Raw genomic sequence first — 26270 nt, 5'->3', positions numbered from 1 at the left:
GAGGCAAATGTGGTTGTGACCCTGTGTTTGTGTTGTACATGTGAAGCCAGCTCAGTCTGGTTTAGTTCGAGGTCAGTGTGAGAGCACTAAACAAACCGCTGCAATGATCTGAGAGAGATCCAAGAGCAAAGGACGCATTCCCAAACAGTGGAGATGATGAATGAGCGGGAGCTTCCACTCAATCAGTGCTCGGACCGGATAAGGAAAAACACTTCCTGTTTGTCAACACATTCCAGGACTAATATCTCTCCTGCTGCTGAGGAACGCAAGACAACGCTGATCTAGCAGCAGCTTCCTATTTGAAAAGATCACTGCTTATCAACATCAATTGCTTCTCAGCTTCATCAAGCCAGTGTACTAAAGATCAAATACTAGTAGCTCACATGTGTGGCCTAAGACTGATATGTTGATTTTTTTTCTTCTCATATTTACATACAGACACAAATAAATTGTCATGCTCAGTCAGTCCCAGTTCCAATGACTGGCTGCTGATTATAATCAACAGGATACTGAACTTACATTTTTGATGAGCGTGCAATGCAAACAAACCTTTTAGAAAATCAGAATATCAGCCACTTTAAATTTGTTTGAATCTAAATATTGCATTTATATTATTAGAATAAAAAATAGGCCTTAATAGATAATTAGACTCATTATTAGAAACTTTTGCAACTTCAATCTAAAATTCAACAGTTATAATGCACTTTTTTTAGATTTCTATTTAGCTTTATTTGTTATCCAAGGCAACATCTAAATTATTTTTTTGCTTTATTTTAGTCTTTGACTTACAGATATTGTTTTAACATTTAACTATCATTTTTATTCAATAATTCTTACTATTCAAATATTTAAAAAGAAACTGAGTTATTATGAAGTAAATACTGTATAGCTATATCAAAGCTAAAGAGAAAAACACCACAGTGGTCAGCTGTACAAAATTGGACACATTTTAATTAAATACTGCAAAACTCAGAAAGTTTAAGCAAACATGTTTTTGTTCTCAGTTGATTCATTCTGTTTCATACTGTTACACGGCACAAAGCATTTTCTTTCCATAGCTTCTCATTCACACATCACACATGATAAAGTGCTTTACTGTCTCACTTCTCTGGCCATCTATGGCACTCAAGCACAGAATAGAACAGTATGCTGGGAAATCTGTTCTGTGCTGTTCTCAGATTGTGACTATGTTCAGAATAGCAAACTTCTCTCATACGGTTTCAGCAATACAGAGTATGTATACTGTACATGCATACTATGCAAATGTTTGCATGGAATACCTGGACGGCCTACTACAACTTTGGCCAAAATGTGCAGTATTTGACCAAAGCACACTGCATGGACCACAGCACCCACAATGCATTGTGCCTGACCTTCTTTTTCCAGAGAGACGAATGAATGGGAAGTAATGCCAGATGCATCTGAATATATTTACAAATGTTAAAATATATATATTTATTCAGAGTTTGAGACATTATTACACAAACCTGATTAAAAAAGCAAAAAGGTTGTTGGCATGATGATGAGTTCATTTGATGACAATTTAACATACTACTAAAATTTAGCTTTGGAAACTGTCACATACTTGTTTTTTTTAAAACTTACAAGTTGTGTACAGTGTTCCATTCAGAACATAGACATCTTATAAGCACCTGATGAACTTGCAATGCCCTCTGGGAGATGTAGGCACAAGGGTAGTGCTTGTGTGGACACCTGATAGAATGAGGCTGTTGTATGTTCCAGGTCACCTGTAAGAACTGTTGCCATAATTTGAGGAGAGCCCCATATTGATCAATTTAGCTGTACAGCGCCTCTCTGAGGCAGGGAGGAGATTGTCAGCTCTCAGGTAAGTGCATCTTTATAGAAAGACCCTTTAAAGCCAAGATAGCATGCAGCAGTATCGGCCTAATGCACTAGATTAAAAAAGGTCACCCTGTTTTGTTACATTTGTAAATTCTAACTAGCTGTAAATTATGACCTGAAAACTTAGGGGTGAAATCAGCTAGTCCTTGTCACTATTTTCTGGGCAGATGTAGCTTTTTTTCTATGCAAATGAGGCTGAAGAATGTTCTGGATTGCGGCCATAGCACTTATCGTAGCCATCTATGGAAAGCAGGTAAACTGGATTTTATTTAAAAGGCAGTATTTCATCAAATGATGATGAAGAGTATTAAAATCGGGCTGATATACAGAGATGGAGCAGTCTGGAGCATTTTGAAGAGCTGATTCAGGTGAATGGATTGCTGCAGGGCATCGATGCTGCAAAACATTTAGGCATAAATTTAAGATTTATTTTATTTGAAACACCTATAAAATTTCCATTCATTAAGCTTACGCAATTTTAACACAAACAAACTAATAAATGTAGTGTGATGCATATTTGTGAGTCATAAATGAATCATGAAGAATCATGTAAAACAAAAAACACATTGCATAGTTATATTATTAACTATTTGATCTTATCAAAACAATTATATTATGAAAATGCATTTATTTAATTTGCTTAGAATCAGCATAAACCTGTTCATTGCAAAAACTATTATATTTATTCAGTCAAAATGTATGGTTAACATGGTTAAAACGTGGCTAGATTTAGAACAAGCAACTATTTAGTTAGTTTAAATGTATGAGATTGAAAGAAATTGGATTTATTCATGAAAAATATATAAACCTGGTTATTGTATCTTTAAAACAGTCAGTTTATAAGTGCTGTTACATAAATCTTATGTGTTTATTTTATGTATGACTGACAGATATGCATCCCAATAAGTTTATTAGTTTATGTTAAAACTGTAATCCAAATAAGTGGAAATTTTACATGCAATTCAAATATATGAATCTCTAATTTAGACCTACAGTTACAGTTAGGAATGTATAATATATCGGTGCCATATTGGGTATCTGCCGATATTAGATATTGTTTAATTAATCGATATTGGATATTTATTTGTGCAGCTCATTTTCTGCATTTTTTATATTTCATTTTCTTTGCTGCAACACTTGAAATTCTTTAAAAACAATAATAATTTGATAACTGTTAAATGTAATCATATTTCATACTGTACAATATGATGTTGTGAGACCAAAATTTCACTTTTAGCATTTAAAATGATTCAATTCAGTTTTTAGTGTTTTACGTTTTAAATGTATTATTAAAAAATAGTATGGAATTGTAATATTTATATCCATTTATCGGTTATCGGTTTATAATTAGACAATAATTATTGCTTTTCATTATTGGCCATAATTTTATTATTGGTGCATTAGTTTACAGTCCAAGCGAAGTAGAACAAATTGAGGTTCGGGCTGTTCACAGGGGACACAGTCTGGATGTTAAGTTGAAGTTAAATTACTTTTTTATTCTTAAAAGCGCAGCATCTTAAAAGCGCAACTCTCGTGAAGCGAAACTACACAGAGAAAATACACCGAGATGTGAAGAACTGGCAAAGACAACTATTAAAAAACAGCGCAAAAATACATCCCATGTGAACAGCCCTAAAGTCTGCTGCAAACTGAGAAACCATGGCAAGCTAATTTGCTTTCCACATTACCGGATTTGCGTAATTCCTGCAGCAAAGCATTGCGCGAAAACTGACGCCATCAGAGGGCGCTGTTTTTTTCTGAATGAATTCACCCTGAATGTTTCCTAGGGCTCAGGCTCAATCGTAAGGGATTGTGTCCACTGAAGCATGCATGTATAATGGGAATGTTGGTTATTTTGTCAGGTTTCATGATCTAGCTGAGCTTTGGTGTAAGTCAGATCTCAGTGTTAAGCTGGTTACACATTCATGGGGCTAAACAGGATATGACAAAGGCCACTGGAAAATCTCATCTACCCACTTACACACTGAGGTGTAACGCGTAGGCTGATTTTAGATACTGTAATTCTTATTAAATACAGTAATTCGTCAAAATACTAAAGTAATGCATGTCTGTTTGTGATGTTTCTGCTGTAGAAAAATTGGCCAATCCTGCTAGCCTTTCAGAGTCATGACCATCAAGTCTGAGATATATCGGTTTATGCTGTCCATTTCAAGACAGTCCCAATCAAATCAAACGTTTTGTTGGATGTTTGAGGCCAGAGAAAGAGGCGTGATTGTTGGGCCTTTTGCATCTCCTTTGAAAGCGGCGCCATACACATAACCAGGACACACTTGAGTGTTCACTCGAATACTGAGATTCAGGTCTTGCTGCTCTGAGTGACAGGCACTTTAACTCCTTTCTGTCCTGTAGCTGTGAAGGACAGAGAAAGAGAAAAGATATTAAATGATGGAAAGAAGGCAAATTCAAGTCTTCAGTATTTTGCAGCCAACTAAAGAAAGACTTTAACAGACTGAGAACCAGCTGTCAAAACTTACTCAGCATAATATTAACATTAAAACAGACAGAAGCAGAAATGTTTGAATAAATCCATTAAAGAAAAGAAGTTTAATGACAGCCGCATATCTCCGCATCACCATTGTACCATTTTGGAGAATATCCACTGAACGCAAGCAGCGTACGCTCTTCTGTGTCAGCCACGCTGCACGGATGCTCTGTTTTCATTCAAATCAAAGCGTAAATAAACATAGAAAACGTATCCTTGTGTCGCGGCTGACACGCTGTTTGCGTTCAGCTCATATTCTCCAAAATGGTGCTACGGTGATGCGGAGAGACACAGAGGAGACGAATTGTTGAATAAAGTCGTTATTTTTTGCCGCGTTTCCACCAAAATTACTCAGAACAATTGTACCAGGAACTTTTTTCCCCAGGAACTTTTTCACCCCCAGACCTGTTGCTTTCTGCAGTTCCACCGCGGTCTAAAGTACCGTGAAGATTAGGCAAATAGTCTGGTGACGTAGGTATGTGCTCGTTTCTCAATACAAAGTACGCAAATTTCGGACTTGCATCCTCGGTAGTTCGGACTTTGTGAGTTCGACTCGGGAGTGTGATCTCCCGCGGACGAAACGACGCAAGTCCGGTAATTCTGCAAACAGCACAGTACTTGATAACATCAGTCAGCTCGCCTTGGCTACTGCAAGTTTCCTCACTGTATATTTACAGTAAGATGAAATAGGATATCAAATACCACTGCCTCCTTTCGTTTTCATTTAATCATAACAATAGCCGCAGAAATCTACTTAGTTCAGGGAAATGTGTATATATACAGCCTACATTACAATGAAACGAATTGTCTCTTTTTATTTTCATTTTAACATATAGATAAATTGAATAAAGAGCAAAGATTACCTGTTAGATTTACCCAAAACAAATTATATTTAATGTTTAACCACTAAAGAGCCAGCGGCAAATGTCAGAAGGACTAGCCGAGTCGAGACTGCTCTAGGTGGATACATAAGCTCTGAGCTTCCGCTGATCGCGTGGAGCTGATCGTCTCCGAAATCGGTGAAACACATTTTTAAATGGGCACTGTCTTTACAAATAAACTGCAGATTTGAGTTTTAAACAACTACGTTCTGTCCTGAAATACTTTTAAAACTACATTTCATAACACGATAACAGTAATATTTAGAAAATTATCCGAATAAATGTTGGTTCAAATCACAATGCTGCGTGAACTCAACCAATCAGCATGTTTAGCGCTCAAGTCCTGCCCCCGAAAGTTCCGGACCTTTGAAAAAGTACTACCTCGCAAGCAGGGACTTTCTGAGGGGGAATTTTTTTGCTTTATTTAGATCCTGGTTCCTGTGGTGGAAACACACCAAGTACCACCCCAAAGTCCCTAGTTCCTGGGTAAAGTTCCAGGGGTGGAAATACGGCTTTTGTTTTCTTCACATACAAAAAGTATTTTCATAAAAATACAATTGAATCATTGATGGCAGATGGACTATTCTGATGATGTCTTTCATACTTTTCTGGACCTTGACAGTGCTATTTACTTGGCAGTCTGTGGGACAGTCACAAGCCTCCCGGTTTACATCCAAAATATCTTAAATTGTGTTCCGAAGATGAACGAAGCTTTTACGGGTTTGGAACGACATGGAGGCAAGTGATTAATGATACAATTTTAATTTTGGGGTGGAGTAACCCTTTAAGGCAAACTGAAAACATGTAGTGAGAAAACAGCCTAAGCCACATGTTTCTTTTAAGAGGTATGAAACTCACCCAGTCTGTACTTCTCCTTAGCTTCAGCTCGCTCCTTTGCATCAAAGTACCAAACAGTGATGGCGTAGCTGTGGGAAGAGATTCATTCAATCAGACAGTATGATGATCATATATGGATCTGATGAACCCAAGGCAGTGGTTTAGGAACTGTGATATGGAGTCTGAGATGTGTAGATTCTGGTGGATCATTGTGTGGATAAAGCACAGAAAGGGTTAATGCTAGTAAAGCGACTCGTTTGTTTATTCCTGGCTCTCTCCTACCGGCACGAGCACACAAACTAAAATGACGGCCTCTTGCAAGCAGGAAGCACGCACTTCCTGTGCCCCACCTCGCCCCCCAGCTGTGATGGGGGTTGATACACCATGACCCTCATCCTAAATGTAGAATGTAATGTAAAAAGTAAACGGCAAGAAGTTCTTTTGATTGTTTTACTAGGAAGGGATGAGCCAAAAATACAGCGTTTAATTTATTTCATCTAACTCATTTTAACACAGACCCTCTTCCTGAGGAAGAGCAGCTGCAGGTGCGGCATTTAAAGAGCAGGATCAAATTAAACCGTAGTATTTGCAGCGGTGTGAGAACAATGGCGGTGGATGAGGTCAGATGAGTGCACGCGTGTGTGTGTGTGTGTGTGTTTGAACAGATCAACATCCAATAGATGAGAGGTTATGAGAACTGTAGGACTGCAGTTTTTACCACATGACATTAAACAGCCTGAAATAACATTTCCCTTTCATAAAAACTGAATTTCTTTTTTGTTGTTTAAATAAAAAAAAAATAATAATAATAATAATAAAGGATTATGCTGAGTTTTTATTATTAAGAATTTCATTATTTTACTGAGACTTTCATTATGAAATAAGGATAGTTGCACCACCCTGGCATTATTATGTAATTCTCCAAAATAAATATTTTATTTTAAATCATACATTACAAATATGATCAACACAGAAGAGGTGCGTTCCAGGCATAGTAACAGCATTGTTATCATAAATTGAAACTAAAACCATTATTAATCATTTTTAAATATAAATATTAGATGAAAAACATAATCAAAAAATGGCAACTAACTGAAAAAAAGTACTAAAGTACTAAAATTGAAATAAAAATAAACTAAATTAAATAGAAATATTACAATATAGATGATATAGATACACAGAAAGTCATTGTACCACCCTGACATTCTCTATTTAATCCTCCAAAATATGAATTTTAATTCATAAATTAAAAATATGATAATCACAGAAGAGGTGTGTTCAAGTCATTGTACTAGTGTTGTTGTTGTTGTTGTTGTTAGCTAAAACTAACTTAAACCATTATTAATCTTTTTTTAAATTGTAAATAATAATAATAATTAATAATAAATAATAATAAAATAAAATAAATAAATAAAAAAATGAACAACTTAAAAAGGTTGCCAATTAACTGACATAAGTTTCAATACTAACATTATTAAAACTGAATAAAAAAAATACTAAATATAATAGTAATAAAAAATATAAAACAAACTACAATAAACAAAAGCTAATACTAAATTTTTTATTAAAACCAGAAATATAAAAATAAAAGGTTATTCATAATATTGATATATTTAAATCTAAAACATATGATTAAATACAGTGCATAAATAATACTTCAATATCACTGCATTGTATGTATGAATTGCATTTTTGTAATGTATTTTTGGAGCACCCTGGCTCCATGTGAGTGACTGTAGTACTGTAAACACAGTGTGAGGACTCACCGAGTGGCAAAAGCTGGTTTCACCTCATGTGGGTTCCGGCGATCGGACCAGAAAATGAGCAGACGGTCAAAGAAAGGCTCGATGTTGGCTACAACATTACGACCTTCAGGGAAGATCTGCAATAAACCTCCATGAACCTGGATAAACAGATCAAAAACAAATGGTAGAAATGGATAAGAGACGACTCCCCTCCTCACTAATCAAGTAACAGTAAGAGTAAACGCAGGGTCACGGCAAACCTTGGCATCCCAGTCCTTGTTCAGATAGTAGATGCAGGTTATGCACCGTCCGTCGCCGTTCGGATTGTCCACATGCCGCACATATCCTGCTCCGTTTCCAGGATAACATGCAACCATGGCCTGGTTGTACAGAAGAGAGGGAGGTTTTAGGATGATTAACAACTTAAATTAAGACATTTTGTGACATTGTTCATGAAGGGCCAGATATTAAAATCTGTTTTGGCTGCTATGGCCATATTATGCTAATGTGCTAAACACTGCAGGAACACCTATTCACATCTCAAGTAATAACTGTACCAAAACAAAAGGGTTTTAAATGAAGTAAAAAGGTTTTAAGTATCGTACATTTAAGTATCAACCTGGTACTGAAGTCCAGACAACACTAGGTGCTTTATTATTTTAGTCTTCTGGCCTTTTAAGAGATTAACAGCTCGTTTTGGTGTCAGAATGATGAAGCTTTTCTGTGGCACCTGCCAAAGGTCACACATTCTCAAGCTTCAAAATAGTACGTGCTGTATGGTAGAGTATGTCTTATGGCATTTTGTAGGGTATTTTTGTCTAGTGCTGTTTATGAGGGTTTATGACCACAAGCCTTTGTCTCATCCAGATCTGACCTAATACTTTGATATGATAAATGACATGCCGAACAAACGCTCATGGTAAGGTGAAATAATATACACAAGGTTCTTTCATAACAGACGCGTGACAGCTTGAAATAAACATTTCTGTTAGGGTCAATGATTAACCCTGCTGGTTTTGTGTCTAGATCTCTTTAAAAAAAAAAAAAATAAAATCCATTCAATCTAAGATACTTAAATACACTTTTTTCCCCAAGTATTGAATTAAAATGATTTTGTAACAAAAAAAAAAAGCTTTATTAATAGAATAAAATTATAAAACCTGAGTAGTAGCCTACTTTTATTATAGCTTCTAAAACAAAATAACTTAAAACTTTTTTTTTGTCAAATGTTATAAAAGTAAATACATCAATTATATATTAAATAAATACATAAAACAAAACATGTTATTTAAAAAAATGTTACAAATGATTATTTAAATAAATAAACAACTTTTAACTTTATATATATTAATGGTTACACCACTTTAAAGTTTGTCATTAAATTTTTACTTTGATTTACACTACTGTTCAAAAATAAGATTTTCTCTCTTTTTTTTTTTTTTAAATAACGATAAGAAGAAATTAATCTTGAGCACCAAATCAGTATATCAGAATGATTTCTGAAGGATCATGACAATGCTGAAAATTCAGGAATAAATTATCGCAGGAATAAAGTATATTTTAAAATATATTATAATTTATTAATTTTAAAAATATTACCATTTATTATATATTATAAATATAATTCATTAATTTTCAAGTATCATTTATATTGTTATATACTGTTTTAAAGAAAACAGTTATTTTGAATTGTAATAATATTTCATAATACTTTATTTTCACTTTAATTTTGATCAAATAAATGGAGATTTCATAAACATACGCAACAAACATTCTTTCAAAAGCATTAAAAAAAAATCATACGGACCACAAACTTTTGAACGGTAGTTTATATAAATAAGACTTTATTTAGATTTATTATAAAAAACATTCTTTGTATTGTTTTTATTTTTTTTTTTTTTTTTTTTTTTCTTTTTTTGTTAGTATTTTTTTTTTTTTTTATTTTTTTTTACAGTGGATAATTTATGCTTGTTGCTCATATGGGCAACATCACTTTGAATTTGGATTTCCAGATCTACACCCCCAATCTCTTCCTATCCTCTTTTGACTGTGTGGAGGAAATTTCATTTTTTATTCATATAATTAGTAGTTTTATTTGCTTTACTCTACTAATGAGTGTTCTTTCTTTACTGAATGTCTAATTAATGTGCTTAAGTTTGTCATGAGATGAGATAGAACAGGAAATCGAGGTGTGAGACAGGAAAATGTTATGTCAGCTTTTTAGAGGCCCTGGCTTCTTAGAAAATGCATCTGGAGGGCATAGTTAGACACCTTAAATGGACATATATGTTGAATGTGCATTATGATTGGATGAGATCAAAGCATCCGGATTTGATGAAGGTATAAATGTTGAGTCGGGGTGTTGCCTCTTTGAGAAAGTGTGAAAGTGAAAGTGACGTGACATACAGCCAAGTATGGTGACCCATGCTTAGAATTCATGTTCTGCATTTAACCCATCCAAAGTGCACACATACAGCAGTGAACACACACACACCGTGAACACACACCCGGAGCAGTGGGCAGCCATTTATGCTGCGGCGCCCAGGGAGCAGTTGGGGGTTCGATGCCTTGCTCAAGGGCACCTCAGTCGTGGTATTGCAGGCCCGAGACTCGAACCGTTAGGGTTAGGAGTCAAACTCTCTAACCATTAGGCCAAGACTTCCCCTTTGTCACACTCTGCAGCCAATCTGTATGACATTTTCTTGCATGAATATTTTTTTTGTCTCATACCTTTATTGAAAGAGAATAAATGTTCGGGGGAAAAAAGGGTCAACAAACCACCAACAGCATATGGCTTGGCATAGAGTTCAGTTTTGGCACGGTTTCTGCTCTGGCTGATATGAGGCATTCCTGTGCTGGATGATGGTGGAGATGTTAAAAGGGGTCTGTTTCGGCAGGAATGTGAGCCATCAGGGTGCTCTGTTAGCTGCGGCTCTGCGATATGGTCAGCACTTTATCAAGCCCCAGAGAGAAACTCTCCTAACCCTTATCTCAGCCTTTATCACTGGAGCACAGCATAGTGGTAACATGTGTCACATGGGTTAAACGGCAGCACATGAGCATGACAGCACATGACAGTGGCACGTTCAGCCCACCTCTCTTTCACAGCCAGTATGCGCTCCAGCAAAAGGTTTGTTTGAAGATCAACAGATGTGATTGTGCACTATTTTCTTAAAGGGACAGTCCACCCAAAATGGAAATACTGTTATCATTTACTGACTCTCATGTCGTTCCAAACCTGTTTGACTTTCATTCTTCTGTGGAACATAAAAGAAGATATTTTCAAGAATGTTGGCAACCACAGTTTTAGCGACCTTTGCATTGACATGTACAAGTTAACACTCTAAAAGTCTTCTTTTGTGTTTCACATAAGAAAGAACATCAAACAGCAGTGGAGGACAGAACGGTTTGTTATTATGACAGAAATTATAAGTGTTCGCGTGAACAATCCCTTTAACTTTGGGCAAAACTGAAAAGCTTATTTTAAACCATTCATATCTATTCATTCAAATAATGTTCTAGAATTTTTGGTGATTATACTTAAATCTTCCATAGAATACCATAGAAAATTTCCAAGAATTTGCAAAATGTTGCATTTTATCGGTAATACATTTCAATATATATATATATATATTTATATATATATATATATATATATCTATATATATATATATATATATATATATATATATATATATATATATATATGCCCCCCACCCCACCCGGTGGTTTATCACACCTGAGTTCAATTTCTGTAGCCCAGGCCTGATTACTGCCACACCTGTTCACAATCAAGAAATCCCTTGAATAGGACCTGCCTGACAAAGTGAAGTAGAATCCACCATAAGAAAGAGACTGGGCAAAAATGGTCTGCATGGCAGAGTTCCAAGATGAAAACCGCTGCTGAGCTCATCTCAGTTTTGCCAGAAAACTTCTTGATGATCCCCAAGACTTGGGAAAATACTCTGTGGACTGATGAGACTTAACTTTTTGGAAGGTGTGTGTCCCATTATGTCTGGTGTAAAAGTAACACCGCATTTCAGAAAAACAACATCATACCAACAGTAAAATATGGTGGTGGTAGTGTGAGGGTCTTGGGCTGTTTTGCTGCTTCAGGACCTGGAAGGATTGCTGTGATAAATAAAACCATGAATTCTGCTGTTTACCAAAAAATCCTGAAGGAGAATGTCCGGCCATCTGTTTGTGACCTCAAGCTGAAGCGAACTTAGGTTCTGCAGCAGGACAATGATCCAAAACACACCAGCAAGTCCACCTCTGAATGGCTGAAGAAAAACAAAATGAAGACTTTGGAGTGGCCTAGTCAAAGTCCTGACCTGAATCCTCTATTGAGATGCTGTGGCATGACCTTAAAAAGGCGGTTCATGCCCAAAAACCCTCCTATGTCGCTGATTTACAACAATTCTGAATAGATGAGTGGACCAACATTCCTCCACAACATTGCAAGTTATCTCAAATGCTTGATTGTAGTTGTTGCTGCTAAGGGTGGCCCAACCAGTTATTAGGTTTACACAGGGCCATGTAGTTTTGAATTTTGTTTTCCCTTAATAATAAAAACCTTAATTTAAAAACTGCATGTTCTGTTCAATTGTGCTATCTTTTACTAATATTTAAATTTGTTTGATGATCTGAAACATTAAAGTGTGACAAACATGCAAATAAATAAGAAATCAGGAGGGGGGCAAACAATTTTTCACACCACTGTGTGTATATATATACACACACGTACTGCTACAAAAAAAAAAAAAAAAAAAAAAGTGGCAGGGGATGCAGTGCAATGGTCAAAGTTCAATCTATCTCTAGACTTCATCGCTAAACCAAAATCGCCCACATGATTATGCTGAGTATGACTCCTTTAAACTAACATTGCCAACCAAATAAGCACATCTTTCACTGTCTGTCAACATAATGCATTAAAACCAAGGTTAGACTCTTCAAAAAAAAAAATCTTTACTTTACAATAGGGCCCCATTAGTCAACATCAAAGGGATAGTTCACCCAAAAATGAAAATTTTGTCATTAATGACTCACCCTCATGTCGTTCCAAACCCGTGAGACCTCCGTTCATCTTCGGAACACAGTATAAGATATTTTAGATTTAGTCCGAGAGCTTTCTGTCCCTCCATTGAGAATGTATGTACGGTATACTGTCCACGTCCAGAAAGGTAATAAAAACATCTTCAAAGTAGTCCATGTGACATCAGAGGGTCCGTTAGAATTTTTTGAAGCATCGAAAATACATTTTGGTCCAAAAAATATCAAAAACTACGACTTTATTCAGCATTGACTTCTCTCCCGGGTCTGTTATGAGCGCGTTCACAGCACTGCAGTTTAGTGATATCCGGTTCGCGAAACTAATCACTCGATGTAACCAGATCTTCTTGAACCAGTTCACCAAATCGAACTGAATCGTTTGAAACGGTTTCGCGTCAACAATAAGCATTAATCCACAAATGACTTAAGCTGTTAACTTTTTTAATGTGGCTGACACTCCCTCTGAGTTCAAATAAACCAATATCCCGGAGTAATTCATTTACTCAAACAGTACACTGACTGAACAGAGCCAGATAACGAATGAACATTGACTCGTTCTCGAGTCAAGAACCGTTTCTGTCGGACGCGTCCAGTTCGAGAACCGAGGAGCTGATGATACTGCGCATGCGTGAAGCAGACTGACACACAGCGCGTCTGAACCGAACTGGTTCTTTTGGTGATTGATTCTGAACTGATTCTGTGCTAATGTTATGAGTGTGGGTAAATCGAAGGCTTGAATCAAGGGCAATCATCGCCAATGAAGTCATTACGTCGAGCGCAAAAGAACTGGTGATCCGTTTTTCTGCAACCGGTTTATTGAATCAAACTGTCCGAAAGAACCGGGTTCGCGGAAAAGAACAGAACTTCCCATCACTACCGGTGATCCGAAAAACCGATGCAACCGGTTCTTGACTCGAGAACGAGTCAATGTTTCGTTCGTTATCTGGCTCGGCTCGTGTTCATCTTCAATTCTCTCTTCACAGCAGTTCTGTCAGTGTACTGTTTGAGTAAATGAATTACTCCGGGATATTGGTTTATTTGAACTCAGAGGGAGTGTCAGCCATGTTAAAAAGTTAACAGCTTAAGTCATTTGTGGATTAATGCTTATTGTTGACGCAAACCGTTTCAAACGATTCAGTTCGATTTGGTGAACTGGTTCAAGAAGATCCGGTTACATCGAGTGATTCGTTCGCGAACCGGATATCACTAAACTGCAGTGTTGTGAACGCGCTCATAACAGACCCGGGAGAGAAGTCAATGCTGAATAAAGTCGTAGTTTTTGATATTTTTGGACCAAAATGTATTTTCGATGCTTCAAAAAATTCTAACGGACCCTCTGATGTCACATGGACTACTTTGAAGATGTTTTTTATTACCTTTCTGGACGTGGACAGTATACCGTACATACATTCTCAATGGAGGGACAGAAAGCTCTCGGACTAAATCTAAAATATCTTATACTGTGTTCCGAAGATGAACGGAGGTCTCACGGGTTTGGAACGACATGTCATTAATGACATAATTTTCATTTTTGGGTGAACTATCCCTTTAAGCCCCGTTTCCACCCCTGGAACTTTACCCAGGAACTAGGGACTTTGGGCTGGTACTTGGTGTGTTTCCACCACAGGAACCAGGATCTAAATAAAGTAAAAAAATTCCCCCTCAGAAAGTCCCTGCTTGCGAGGTAGTACTTTTTCAAAGGTCCAGAACTTTCGGGGGCGGGACTTGAGCGCTGAACATGCTGATTGGTTGAGTTCATGCAGCATTGTGATTTCAACCACCATTTATTTGGATAATTTTCAAAATATTACTGTTATTATGTCATGAAATGTATCATGTATCCGCTTAAAGCGCGGCATTAGTAACTGAATTAACTAGTATTAACTTACAATGATAAAAACATTTGTTACAGTATTACAATATTAATCTTTGGTAACATAAGTTAATAAAAATTCAGCCATTCATTGTTGGTTCATGTTAGCTCAGATGCATTAAATAATATTACAAGGTACAACTTTTGATTTTAATTATGTATTAGTAAATGTTGGAGAAACATTAACTAAGATTAATAAATGCTTAATAGTTTTTTTTTTTTTCATGTTAACTACTGTTATTTAATATATTTAAATTTTTAAAAACTCATACGTATGCCAAGCTGATCAGCAAAAGTGTGGCTTATTTATCAGATTACACATTTCTAAATAAGTTTTTAAATCTGATGAGCACAGATAACAGTCTGGAGCTGCTTTGACTGGATTTTTACTTGGCTTCTCTCATAACTAGATTAGAGGACATGACCTTCTTTGGCAGACCGAAGGGTTTCACAGGAAGCCAACTATGACACCCAAACTGAACAGATATTGTGCGACTGAGCGGAGAAAAGCTCAATTAACCAATTAGAAAGAACAAAAACGAAAGTGGGTAGCAAAGTGGACACACAGTGCAAGATAATCCATGACAAATAGTCTTTCGAATATAAAGCGATGCTGTGATGATGTCATTAATGAGCTATGTGATATTCTTTGGTTGTTTTATGGTTAACATTCTCAGTTCCTTAAAACAACATTGTTTTGATCATGTAAGAACCTTTCAAGCCTTGATAGTCGGGTAGATATTGAGCACAGGCTGTGCTGAGATAAAAGAGTGTTAACCTGATGAGAGTGCACAGGATAAGTAGGACATAAGGGTTAGATAAGGACACACACACACTCACACACAGAGAGACAGAGAGACATCAGGACTACAAAAACAAATTCAGAGTAGAAGAAAAAAAAAAACTGGAATTTACCTTTGAACTAATTTACATTTACATGCACGTCCTTATCTGATTCAGGTCCATATTCTGATTATTTTATTTTATTTTTTATTTTTAAAGGAATGTTTCTATGTAAACCATGTAATTAACGTTTAATTAGCTGCAATTTTTATTCTTTATTTTATTTTATTTTTTAGCCATTTTTATACCACACCTTATTAGTTTTGTAACTTAAAATTAAATAAATAACATGCATCATTTATGTCTCTCATTTATGATGCTTGCTTAAATTGTTCCACAAAAATGTAAGAAATTACAAAACATTTTTTTATGAATGATTTACAAATTCATCCTGCTTGCCATGGAAAAAGAGTTCCTTTAATATCTTTTTATATTTAATATGGCCCAGAATAATTTTTGTACATGTGTAGAGTATGTTTAACCTAGTGATTGTGTAGTGTGTTTTGTTGTTTTTTGTTTGATGTTCAAATCAAAAATAGATTTTTTTAAAACAACTATATTTGTAGATAATACGTTTCAACATCATCATTGCATATGTGTAACTAATTACATATGTATTTAAATACATGGCATGCAGATTTAAACAGAAATTACATTAAAGTATATTTTAGTTCATCATAAATGCTTGTCAGTACCTTGAGCAGTACACTTTAACCATAGACAATAGAAGTAATTATGAACTTGAGTCCTACTTATGCCAGTTAAAGAAGTTCAGCTAATTGCTTTTTATAGAAAGTTTAATTTATGCAATTAACATGCAATAAGGTTTCTGAAAATATTATGTTCAGTTCACACGTATGTATATTCTTTTAAAATATATTAACTTTTTTAAAAGTATGCTAAAGTGTACTTTTTTTAATATTTTAATTTTTTTTGGATTATTTTTTTTGTTTTTTTTTAACAGTGTTATTTTTGGTGGATTATTATGGGATGTTTCATATTCAGAATTCTAGAAACTGGAATATTAATTTAGTTAATGGGTTTACATGATTGCTTACGTAATCAAAATATGAACAAATTCTGATTATTATGCACATGCCATTTTTAGAAACCACTGGCTTCATCTGGAACCCACAATTTCCAAAATATTTCCATCTATGTCACTGGGTTGTGGTTGGAAATGTTGGAATATTGTCCAGTCAGAACTTTCTCCCATTCACTTCCACCGAACCCCCAAACTTCACTGCAGAGGAAAAGACTGAGCTGAAGTGTTGATAAGATGCTGATACATGATTTCCTCTCTACACCTTTCTACTATTGTATAATCTAATGTAATTATCCCTGCAAAAGACTAAGTATCTTAATAAAATTACAAACATGTCATATTTCATATGATCTGAGTCTACAGAGTAAGACAATAGTTTGGAATCAGTCTAACCATCTCATACAGTCGCAGACATGGAGTGGAGTTTTCAAGAACATTTTTTTTTAACCTCAATGAGGTCATCTTTTTTCTTTCAACTGAATCAAATAATGGAAAAAAACTACTCCATTATTACCTACAAGATTAAACCAACAATATCTCTAACATTACTTTTTTATATACATTTTTGAGTATTTTGGAAGGAAATTATGGAAGTCAGCTGTCACCAAAATATATCAACATTAATTTGATACATTAATTTCTGACTCGGATCTTATGCTATTACATATTAAATGGATGAATGCAAATAAAGTAATGCGTGTGATGTTTTGTTTGGCTGGTTCCTCTCTCTGGGAGGGGCATGTGAGGTCTGCCATGTGGCTGATGCTGGTACTCACTGTTCCCTCCTTTTTATTCTTTCCCCTGCCACGTCTTCCCAAAATCAAATTGTTTCTATGCATACTAGAACGAAACCAGGGTCTTTCTCTGAAAGCACTGGATTAGAGAGAAAGGAAGGTGGGCATGGGCACCCACACTCATTCTCATGCAGCATGCAACGTGCTACGTGTCTTGTTTCCAGGGTAACGGTGAGAAATATTTTGGCTGGCTAAAAGGTAAAGGGTCTGATAAGGCTAGGGAGAGGAGACGGAGAGGAAAAAGAGAACTAATGGGAGGGTTGATCAAGGACAATCAGCGCACTGGAGAGAAACCGAGGGAGTTACATGGCCTCAGAGAAACAGAGATGTGAGACCAGAGCCATTCTGATGCAATGGGAACTATTCTGATGTGGCTTTATCATTGAAATATTCTTTAATCTCTGAGACAATTTATATAGCCTTGATTTAACCGGTTCAACAAATTTCTATAATCAAATAGTGCTAATAACACTCCAAAATTACCTAAATATTAGGCTTTCAACAACTAATTAATGAGAATGAAAACAGCAGACAATGTGACGTTCAAATAAACAGCAACACACTGATAACCATCAGCTCTTGATAAACACCCGACAATTCAAGTAAACTGTGTTTACATGCATTTTTAACATCACTTGGGCTTTATCCGGTTTTGATATCAAAACCTAAACAAACATGTAGACAATGAATTAGCTGCTAGAATGAAGATTGTGACCTTTACACAATTAAAGATCAGTGTTTAAGGGATTTATGTGACCTAAAATATTATTAAGTTATTGAGCATAAATACACAATTAAAGATCAGTGTTTGACTGTACACTATTTTGTAGTTGATTAGATTAAATTGTGCTTGGGTTTTATTTTGTAGTTTCTTTGATTAGATGATGTTGTGATTTTTTTTTTTAATTATAGTATAAGGGGTAGTACTGGAAACTATAAAGTATATTATAGTTTCCATGTCAAAGTGCAACACCCAAAGCGTGAATCTGTAAACACCCAAAGCGTGAATCTTTGAATATGGTGATGTCATGCATGTGCGTAGTACGTGTTAGGTATTTAGAAATTCTACTTTACTGTCTTGGAACTGAGGGGCAATTAATTTTCTTCACTCTTCCCAACACAAGTGACACACTGGACTCGGAGATTGCTGCCTTACAGACTTTAACCCTAAAATCAACATAGTAGAGGAGAGACACGCATTTCACAAATGTACTCAAGCCCCCAGTGAATCAGTCCTACATTACGTTGCAGCTTTAAGAGACTTTGATTCCAAATGTGAGTTTGGCACTAATACAGATGACACAATCAGGGCCCTTCCTGAAAGCTGTTCTGCAATGTCTGCAGGATTCTGGACTAAAAATTAATGCATCAAAATGACAATTTAGGCAGACCAGCTTACAGTTCCTAGGCCACACAGTTACTGTGCAGGATATCAAGCCTGACAAACAACACCTGTATGCAATTTTATAGGCCCCGCCTCCTACAGATGCTGTGAAGCTGCGTTCATTCCTCAGCATGCTGTCTTGGTACAGTAAATTTATTCAGAATTTGTGGTTCAGCCATTACGTGCCTGTTTGTGAAAGGACGCAGAGTTCTCCTGGTCGAAAGAAGCACAGAACTTCTCTGAGGTCAAAGAGTTACTTGTAAATAGTCCTGTTTTGGCCTTTACAACTCTGACCTGCCTACATTCGTCTCGACTGATGCGTCTGATTACGGCCTCGGGGCCATTTTCTCACAAATACATCCAGATAATTCTGAATGCACAGTGGTCTTCGAGTCAAAAACACTTCCTCCATCTGAAGGCAAATATTTGACTGTAGTAAATGAGGTGCTTGTGTGCGTTTGGGTGGTCAAGAAATGGAGCACATACGTGAAGGGTCGAACATTCAAACTGCGTACAGACCGTCAGGCTCTAACCACTACTAAAGGGGGACTGCGCAAGAACACATATTGCGTGCTGTTATAACTTCACTGCCGACTGTCTCTCACATCTTCCTCTGCCATCTGAACCCCTGGATATTAGGTTAGTGATGCTTGCACATGAGGGGCATCAGGGAATCGTACACACGAAGCAGAGGCTACATGATCTATATTGGTGGCCAAGGATGGATGACTTGGTTGCACATGTTATCTCCTCTTGTCAACTGTGTCAACTGTCAGACAAAACCGCAAAAATATACCCAGCCCCACTGCAGCCTGTGCCTTTTCCTGCTGAGCCGTGGAGAAAACTATCAGTGGATGCAGTGGGCCCATTTGAGTTGGATATCTGGGACTGCTATTATGCCCTAACCCTTATGGACAATCATAGCAATCATGGCCTAAAGTAGTGGTGTACGATATCACGATTTTTGAGAGTGGATGATTAAAAGTCTCCACAATCTGTTTTTAAAGAAATATCATAGTATCACACTACTATCGTAAGGTGACTTGACTTGACTCTTTTAAAACAAAGGAACAAAGTGCATGTTAAGCTTCCGTGGCACGTAGCCTACCAAAAGGACACCCAAGATTTTCAGAGCCAAAAGAGATCAGAAAGCAGGTGTTTGAGGAAAAAAACTGGATGCATTAAAAAAAAAAATACTCTGTTCAACCCAAAAATAAAAATCTATTCAACCAAAATAAACAACAAACTAACTGATTATCAGAAGATGCAGAACTACTAAATATCAAGCCCTCTTCCCATTGCGAGGTTTGCGGTATGAGATTTTTCCTCCAGGCATAAACGTATGACTAAACACATCAACACTGACTTCTTCTCAAACCTCTGATCATTTACACACGCAAGCTTCAATCTTACACGAGTGTGGCATACTGTAAGGTAAAAGCAAAATGTATTCACTGCAGATTAAGGCTGATGCGAGAACAGCGACTGCAGCCTGACTGATCCGATCCACTGAACAGAAGACTCATGCCTCTCCTCCCTCAATCACTCTAATGAAAGAGCTGCAGTGAACATGCTGACACCATCCTGAGATTCATAAAAAGGTCATCCAGATCAGGTTTCTAACGGCAACAGCAATGGACGGGCTGTGATAACAACAGGAATATCCACATGGTCCTGAGCTGCAGTCTGGCTTTGCATTCATAACACTCCCGCAGCTATAAAAATTACTGCGTATTCAGATACAGAGACTCAATAATGCATAGAAGCTACACTAGTAGTCAGAATATTTAAGATTAAGAATAATTCATGTTTTTGAAAGAAGTCTCTTATGCTCACTCTGCATTAATTTGATCAAAAATACAGTAAAACTAGTATAACAGTATAAAAACTGAAGTACTGTATAATTTTAATTAACTGTTTTATATTTTAACGTTTTAAAATATATTTTTTTTCTGCAAAACTGAATTTTCAGCATCATTACTCCATTCTTCAGTGCCACTTGATTCTTCAGAAATCATTCTAGTATGCTGATTTGGTGCTCAGTTATTATCCATTTTTATTAGTGCTAAATTGTTAAAAAATTATTCTTATTATTTTCATATTTGAAAACCATTGTTGCTGCTTAATATTATTGTGGAAACCTTTTTTTTTGTTGTTGGATGAATAGAAAGTAAACAAAAAAACTGTAGTTACTTTTATAATATTATTTTGCTTAATTTAATTTAATGCATCCTTGTTGAATATAATAAATAATTTCTATAAATTTTTTTTACCACTTTTGAATGTTAGTGTATCATGGTTTCTTCAAAAATATTAATCAGCACAGCTGTTTTCAACATTGATAAAAAGAAATGTTTCTTGAGCAGTAAATTATGATTGGCATATTAAAATGATTTCTGAAGGATCATGCTTTGCATCACATGGATAAATTCAAATATCAAACAGTTATTTTTAATAAAATTCCGCAATATTGCCATTTTACTGTATTTTGCATTAAATAAATGCCAGCTTGGTGAGCATTAGAAACTTTACATTTACAAAAAAAACTTTAAAAATCAAATTATTCCACATTTTTGACCAATAGTCTACATACAAGTCTTTATTCATAAAAAGCAAAATTACTTGAAAAAGCTGCAATAGAACTGAGAATATGCATGTGTTCCTCTACCTAATTGAATTTGTGTATGGAAAGTGCCACAGCATGAAGACAACATACCACTGGACACTGGCAAGCTCAAATAACTGGACCTGCGTCATAGGGGCTGACACACTTCAGCGCGCTGACAGGACTGATGCGGCACTTTGATCGCATACGGGTCTGTGACATTCAGTCGCACACTAACTGAGCAACTTGTTTTCTAAACTGTTTGCGATGTCAGAAAGTCTCAATTACCATCATATTTCAACCTGACAAAAAATTTAATTCTCATTTTCAGATCCAGGGTTTGTTATTGCAATTTTTATCTGATAAGCTCTGATACGGTCTCACGCGCACAATGAGCATACTGTATATACAAGCACGCACACACACCTTACACGCAAGCAATGCACTTTAGTGGCAGTAAGAATATGTTGTTTGTATATGGGCTGAAGATAGAGACTGACAGAGGAGTCTTCAAAGCCAGAGAAACACTGATCTGGGATCAGATAAGACTGCATTTCTCAGACTGGTAGTTGAGAACAGTGGAACAGTGAGAAACATAACACAGACAGTCAATATCTATCTTGTCTGATACACTCAACCGCAACTTCCTGAATGCAGTTTTGCACCGCTGGTGACAGTGTGTCTTCAAGTAATGCTAAACTAGCATCAGCTGAAACAGTGAATAAAGGGTAAAAGTTGTCACACAAAGATGTTGGCTAGATGTCTGAAACTATAAAGCGAGGTGTGACTTTACAGCTAAATTTTGTACTTCAAAGGATGTCAATTGTCCACTGTCAATAGTGTGGTGATATCAATGTGTAGTGAGATTCAGATCAAGCAGCTTTCTGTTGGTCAACGCAGTGAATTTGTGTGAACCTGATATGAAACCTGTGTGGGGAACTTCTTCATCCTTAAACAAAATTTCAGATTCCATTGATTCCTTTTGAAATGACTGGATATTGAATTTAATTTTCTATCTTTTGTGTGACGGGGTATTGTTAACGTTGTGAGTCTTGGTGCTTAGTTCTGAATTCTGATTTGTTCTAGCTGTACACATCTGTTGTTTTAAATGTGGCCAATATCAGATTTACAGTGTGAACAGATCATGGTTCTGATCCACACAATTTGTTCTCAAAACTAGTCCAAAACTAGCCCTATCGTGTTCGAGTTGAAAACGCGGCAACAGTGAAAAAGTAGTCCAATTCTGCGGGAAAACTGTGGACTTGGCAACACTTGTGCAGCACTCTGCCATATGGAAGTAAACACAGAGGACATAAAGTAAGCGATTATGCGTTTATTTATAGTGTGCTCTGCCGCAGAAGACAGAAATTTTGTGCAGGCAATATGAAAAATAAAGACAAGGATATGACAGAAGAGAGCAGAGTTTTGAAACTTTTATATGAGCCCTTATGTTTTGCTTGTATATAGAGTTGTCACTGTAATACTTATGAGTTCTGACACTGCACTGTACTTCCACTGACTACCATTTGCGACTGTCTTGATAACTCTGGGTATGTAAAATCGTTGAATTGACTCTCATGAGTGCAGAATCGTGACAAATGTTGATCAAGAGTGACGTAAAAGTCACATGAATTCCGATATGACTGGTCAGACCGCATTGCACAACATGTGACCTGTAACGGATTTAGCATCCGAACTAGAATTGAATCGGAAGTGAAAAGATCAGATTCCGTTTCGGTTTGTGCTGTTCACACTGTCATGAGAAAAACAAATCTGAGTCACATGTTAGCAAAACAAAATCGTCTTAAATTTGCACCAGATGTTAGATAAACCTGTCAACACAATAAAACCATGCGATTCGGGTAAGATTTTAGATCTTAATGGAAATTCTGTCATCATTTACTCATGATGATGAGTCATGTTGTTCTTTTTTTTGTTTTGAACAGAGAAGACATTTTGAAGAATGCTTGTATCCACAGTTGCTATTAGTAGTCACTGACTTACTAAAAACCATGGAAGTTAATGGCCACCAGCAACTGTTCGGTTACCAACATTCTTCAAAATATCTTCTTTTGTGTTCAACAGAAGGGAGAAATTCTTTCAGGTTTGGAACAACTTAGGGTTAGTAAATAAAAAAAAAAAATTGGGGTGAACTATCCCTTTAATAAGAATGTTTTTTTTAGGTCTTTCACTTTGTCACATTTTAGATGTGCGTTTTATACCATTGTTTGCTGAAAAGCCTGTTTTATGGTTAGTTATTTATGGTTACGGATAGTTTTCATTGTGACCCAACATAGTTAAATAGTAAATAAACTATATTTTATTTTCATGTGCAATAATAGCTGAAATTTTATATATATATATATATTTTATGTATGTATGTATGTATTTATGTGTATATATATATATATATATATATATATATATATATATATATATATATATATATATATATATATATATATTTATTTTATGTATGCATGTATGTATATGTATATATTTATGTATATATTTTTGTATAAGAAAGTTAGTTATAGTTTTGGAGCAACATGAGTAAATGAAGACAGAATTAAAAGTAATTTTTAAGCACAGATATGCCACCTCATCGCCTCTCACTCACCTTGGTGCGGCCATTTATGACATAATTCCCCAGCTGTCCATTGGCCGCACTGCGCATGACGGCCTCGTCAACGTGAGCCATGAGGCTTCCAATGTTCTCGCAGCCGGGCTCGTTGCCTTCGACCCAGGCTATCTGGTCTCCACGGATGTTCTTAGATGGGATGTTTTTTTGGCTGACCAACTGGCCTCCTCTGAACTTCCCGCTGTGATTTAGAGTCTCCACTTCTTCCAGAACCTTACTCCCCAGTCGATCCCCCAGGAAGCCATCTTTAACACAAATGCCGTAGAACTTCATACAAGGAACTATGTACTGCTGAGCCATGTGCTCTGGAGACCAGCCTGCACTGGTGGCCACCGCAGGCGGCGCGGACCGCACCTCGGCCTGGCCAGGGGATGCATGGTTCACTGCAACTTTGTGCCCATTGTGATGGACCCAACCAGGGGATGACATGGTGCTGGGAACGCCACCGTTTTTGTGTTGGTAATTGGTTACGAGGGGCGTAACAGCCCGTGTGCTTTTACTAGAGTCTGTTTCGGAGTCCGTTTCAAGCCTCCTCCTTTTGCATTCAAGCGGAGGATACAGAGGGTCCGGTCCATGGGACGTTTCCGAAGAACCGCTAGAGCCAGATCCCATTGTGGTACAACCACCATGGGCCCCAAAGTCTTTGTTTTCCTCATCTTTTCTCCTCTGGTGCAGGAGTTGTCTGAATCGCACATCTCCACAAGGCTTCTTCAAAGGCCTGTCCAAAGTCCTGTCCCCATTAGCTGTGAGGCCCCCATTGGGGGTCTCCACTGGTCTATTTAGATGTAAACACCCACTTTGCATCTGCGCCGGCACATCATGATAACTTTCTTCTGCTGTAGGTGAAGGGGTTACCACTCCTCCGCCATTATACAAAGGCAAGCCGCTCTTGGACTCCTTCAAAAGCTTGATCCCGGATCCAGATCTGGACGCATGTCCTGCCAGCAGCTCCTCTGCTGTGGTCGCGTTCAGAACCATTGTACTCACCGCCTGAGACTCACAACAGCCATTGGTGACTCTCTCTTGCGGTGAACAGATACTCTCGCGTCCGCGTGTGTTTAAAAGGTCCGTGTTTTGCAGTCTCTCCATGTCATGTCGTCTACTCCTGGATGCGCACGTAGCTCACGTCCAATCCTCATTTTCTGCAGAATCGGCTCTGCTCATGCCTGCCTGGCGGCGCTGTTATCACGGAGCTCCTCACTAAACTTTCACAGCACACCATAAACACGGTCCTTTTCTTCGGTTTACTACAGAATTAACGATTAACTATTTTCCATGGCTGTTTATTTCCTGGACACGGGTTTATGAGCGTCTGAAGACGGAGTAACATCGGTTAAATCACGAAAACATTAATAGGCAAGTTAAAACTAACGCACATTATAAATCTGCCCAGTCATACTCTCTATACATTTAATAACGTCATATAGATGAAATGTAGTGTAATGAAATAATAATAATAATAATAATGATAAACTTTTGGCTGATATTGAAAGAAATACATTTTTCTTCAGAACAAAGTCCAGACCGTCATAAACCTACATATGATAAAACGATTAATCAAAAAAAAAAAATAAATAAATAAATACATAAAATAAAATAAAATAAATAAATAAATACGTGTAGCCTATATATATATATACTGAAAATGATAACTATTACAATAATTTGCCTATACTGAATTAATATGAGATAGGCTTGTGGATAAAATATTAATAAAATGTGTGCAATAAAATATATTTGTAGATGCATATATTTTTATATACAAAGTTTGAAGGCCAAAAGCTTTATGCATAACGTTCTAAAATATATTTTAACAAAAAAATAACGATATACGTGTAATAAAACATAATTAAACCAGTGAATGATCGGGCACCCAATCCATTATTTAAAGATATATTGCTTAAAATATTTAGGCTGTTTGTAAACTACTATGCATCATGGTAAACTGGTAATATTACGCGTCTGTTAATAAAGTTAAACCAAAATCTTAACTACGAGGATAGAAATATTGGCTTAAGTTACAGCAGCTACTTACCTTTATATGGTACAGCCACTATAAAAGACCAGCAGCGATTATAAAGAGTTTCCAGTGTTCTCTCGCCCATTTCAGATGGTAAAAAATACTAAAAACAACGTTTTAACACAGGCAACACTGTGATTTCTGTCCCTACAATCCTTAGTGAACAAAGCGTAAGTACGCTTCG

At 36.5% G+C, this 26270-nt stretch overlaps 1 protein-coding gene across 1 annotated transcript; it reads right to left on the bottom strand.

Moving 5' to 3' along the window:
- Window positions 1-931: 931 nt before the first annotated feature.
- Window positions 932-26257, bottom strand: egln2 (egl-9 family hypoxia-inducible factor 2). Its single transcript, XM_042770931.1, has 6 exons — window positions 26102-26257; window positions 24046-25378; window positions 8090-8209; window positions 7851-7987; window positions 6106-6173; window positions 932-4233 (listed from the first exon to the last, which is right to left on the bottom strand). The coding sequence occupies exons 2-6, from the start codon at window positions 25153-25155 to the stop codon at window positions 4181-4183; spliced, it is 1488 nt and encodes a 495-aa protein (XP_042626865.1). The 5' UTR covers window positions 25156-25378; window positions 26102-26257; the 3' UTR covers window positions 932-4180.
- Between the last annotated feature and the right edge of the window lie 13 nt (window positions 26258-26270).

The sequence above is a fragment of the Cyprinus carpio genome, chromosome A15 (assembly GCF_018340385.1).
Source record: "Cyprinus carpio isolate SPL01 chromosome A15, ASM1834038v1, whole genome shotgun sequence".
NCBI lineage: Eukaryota > Metazoa > Chordata > Actinopteri > Cypriniformes > Cyprinidae > Cyprinus > Cyprinus carpio.
The sequence above is the reverse complement of the archived record's forward strand: the minus strand, read 5'-3'. Positions and strand labels throughout refer to the sequence as shown.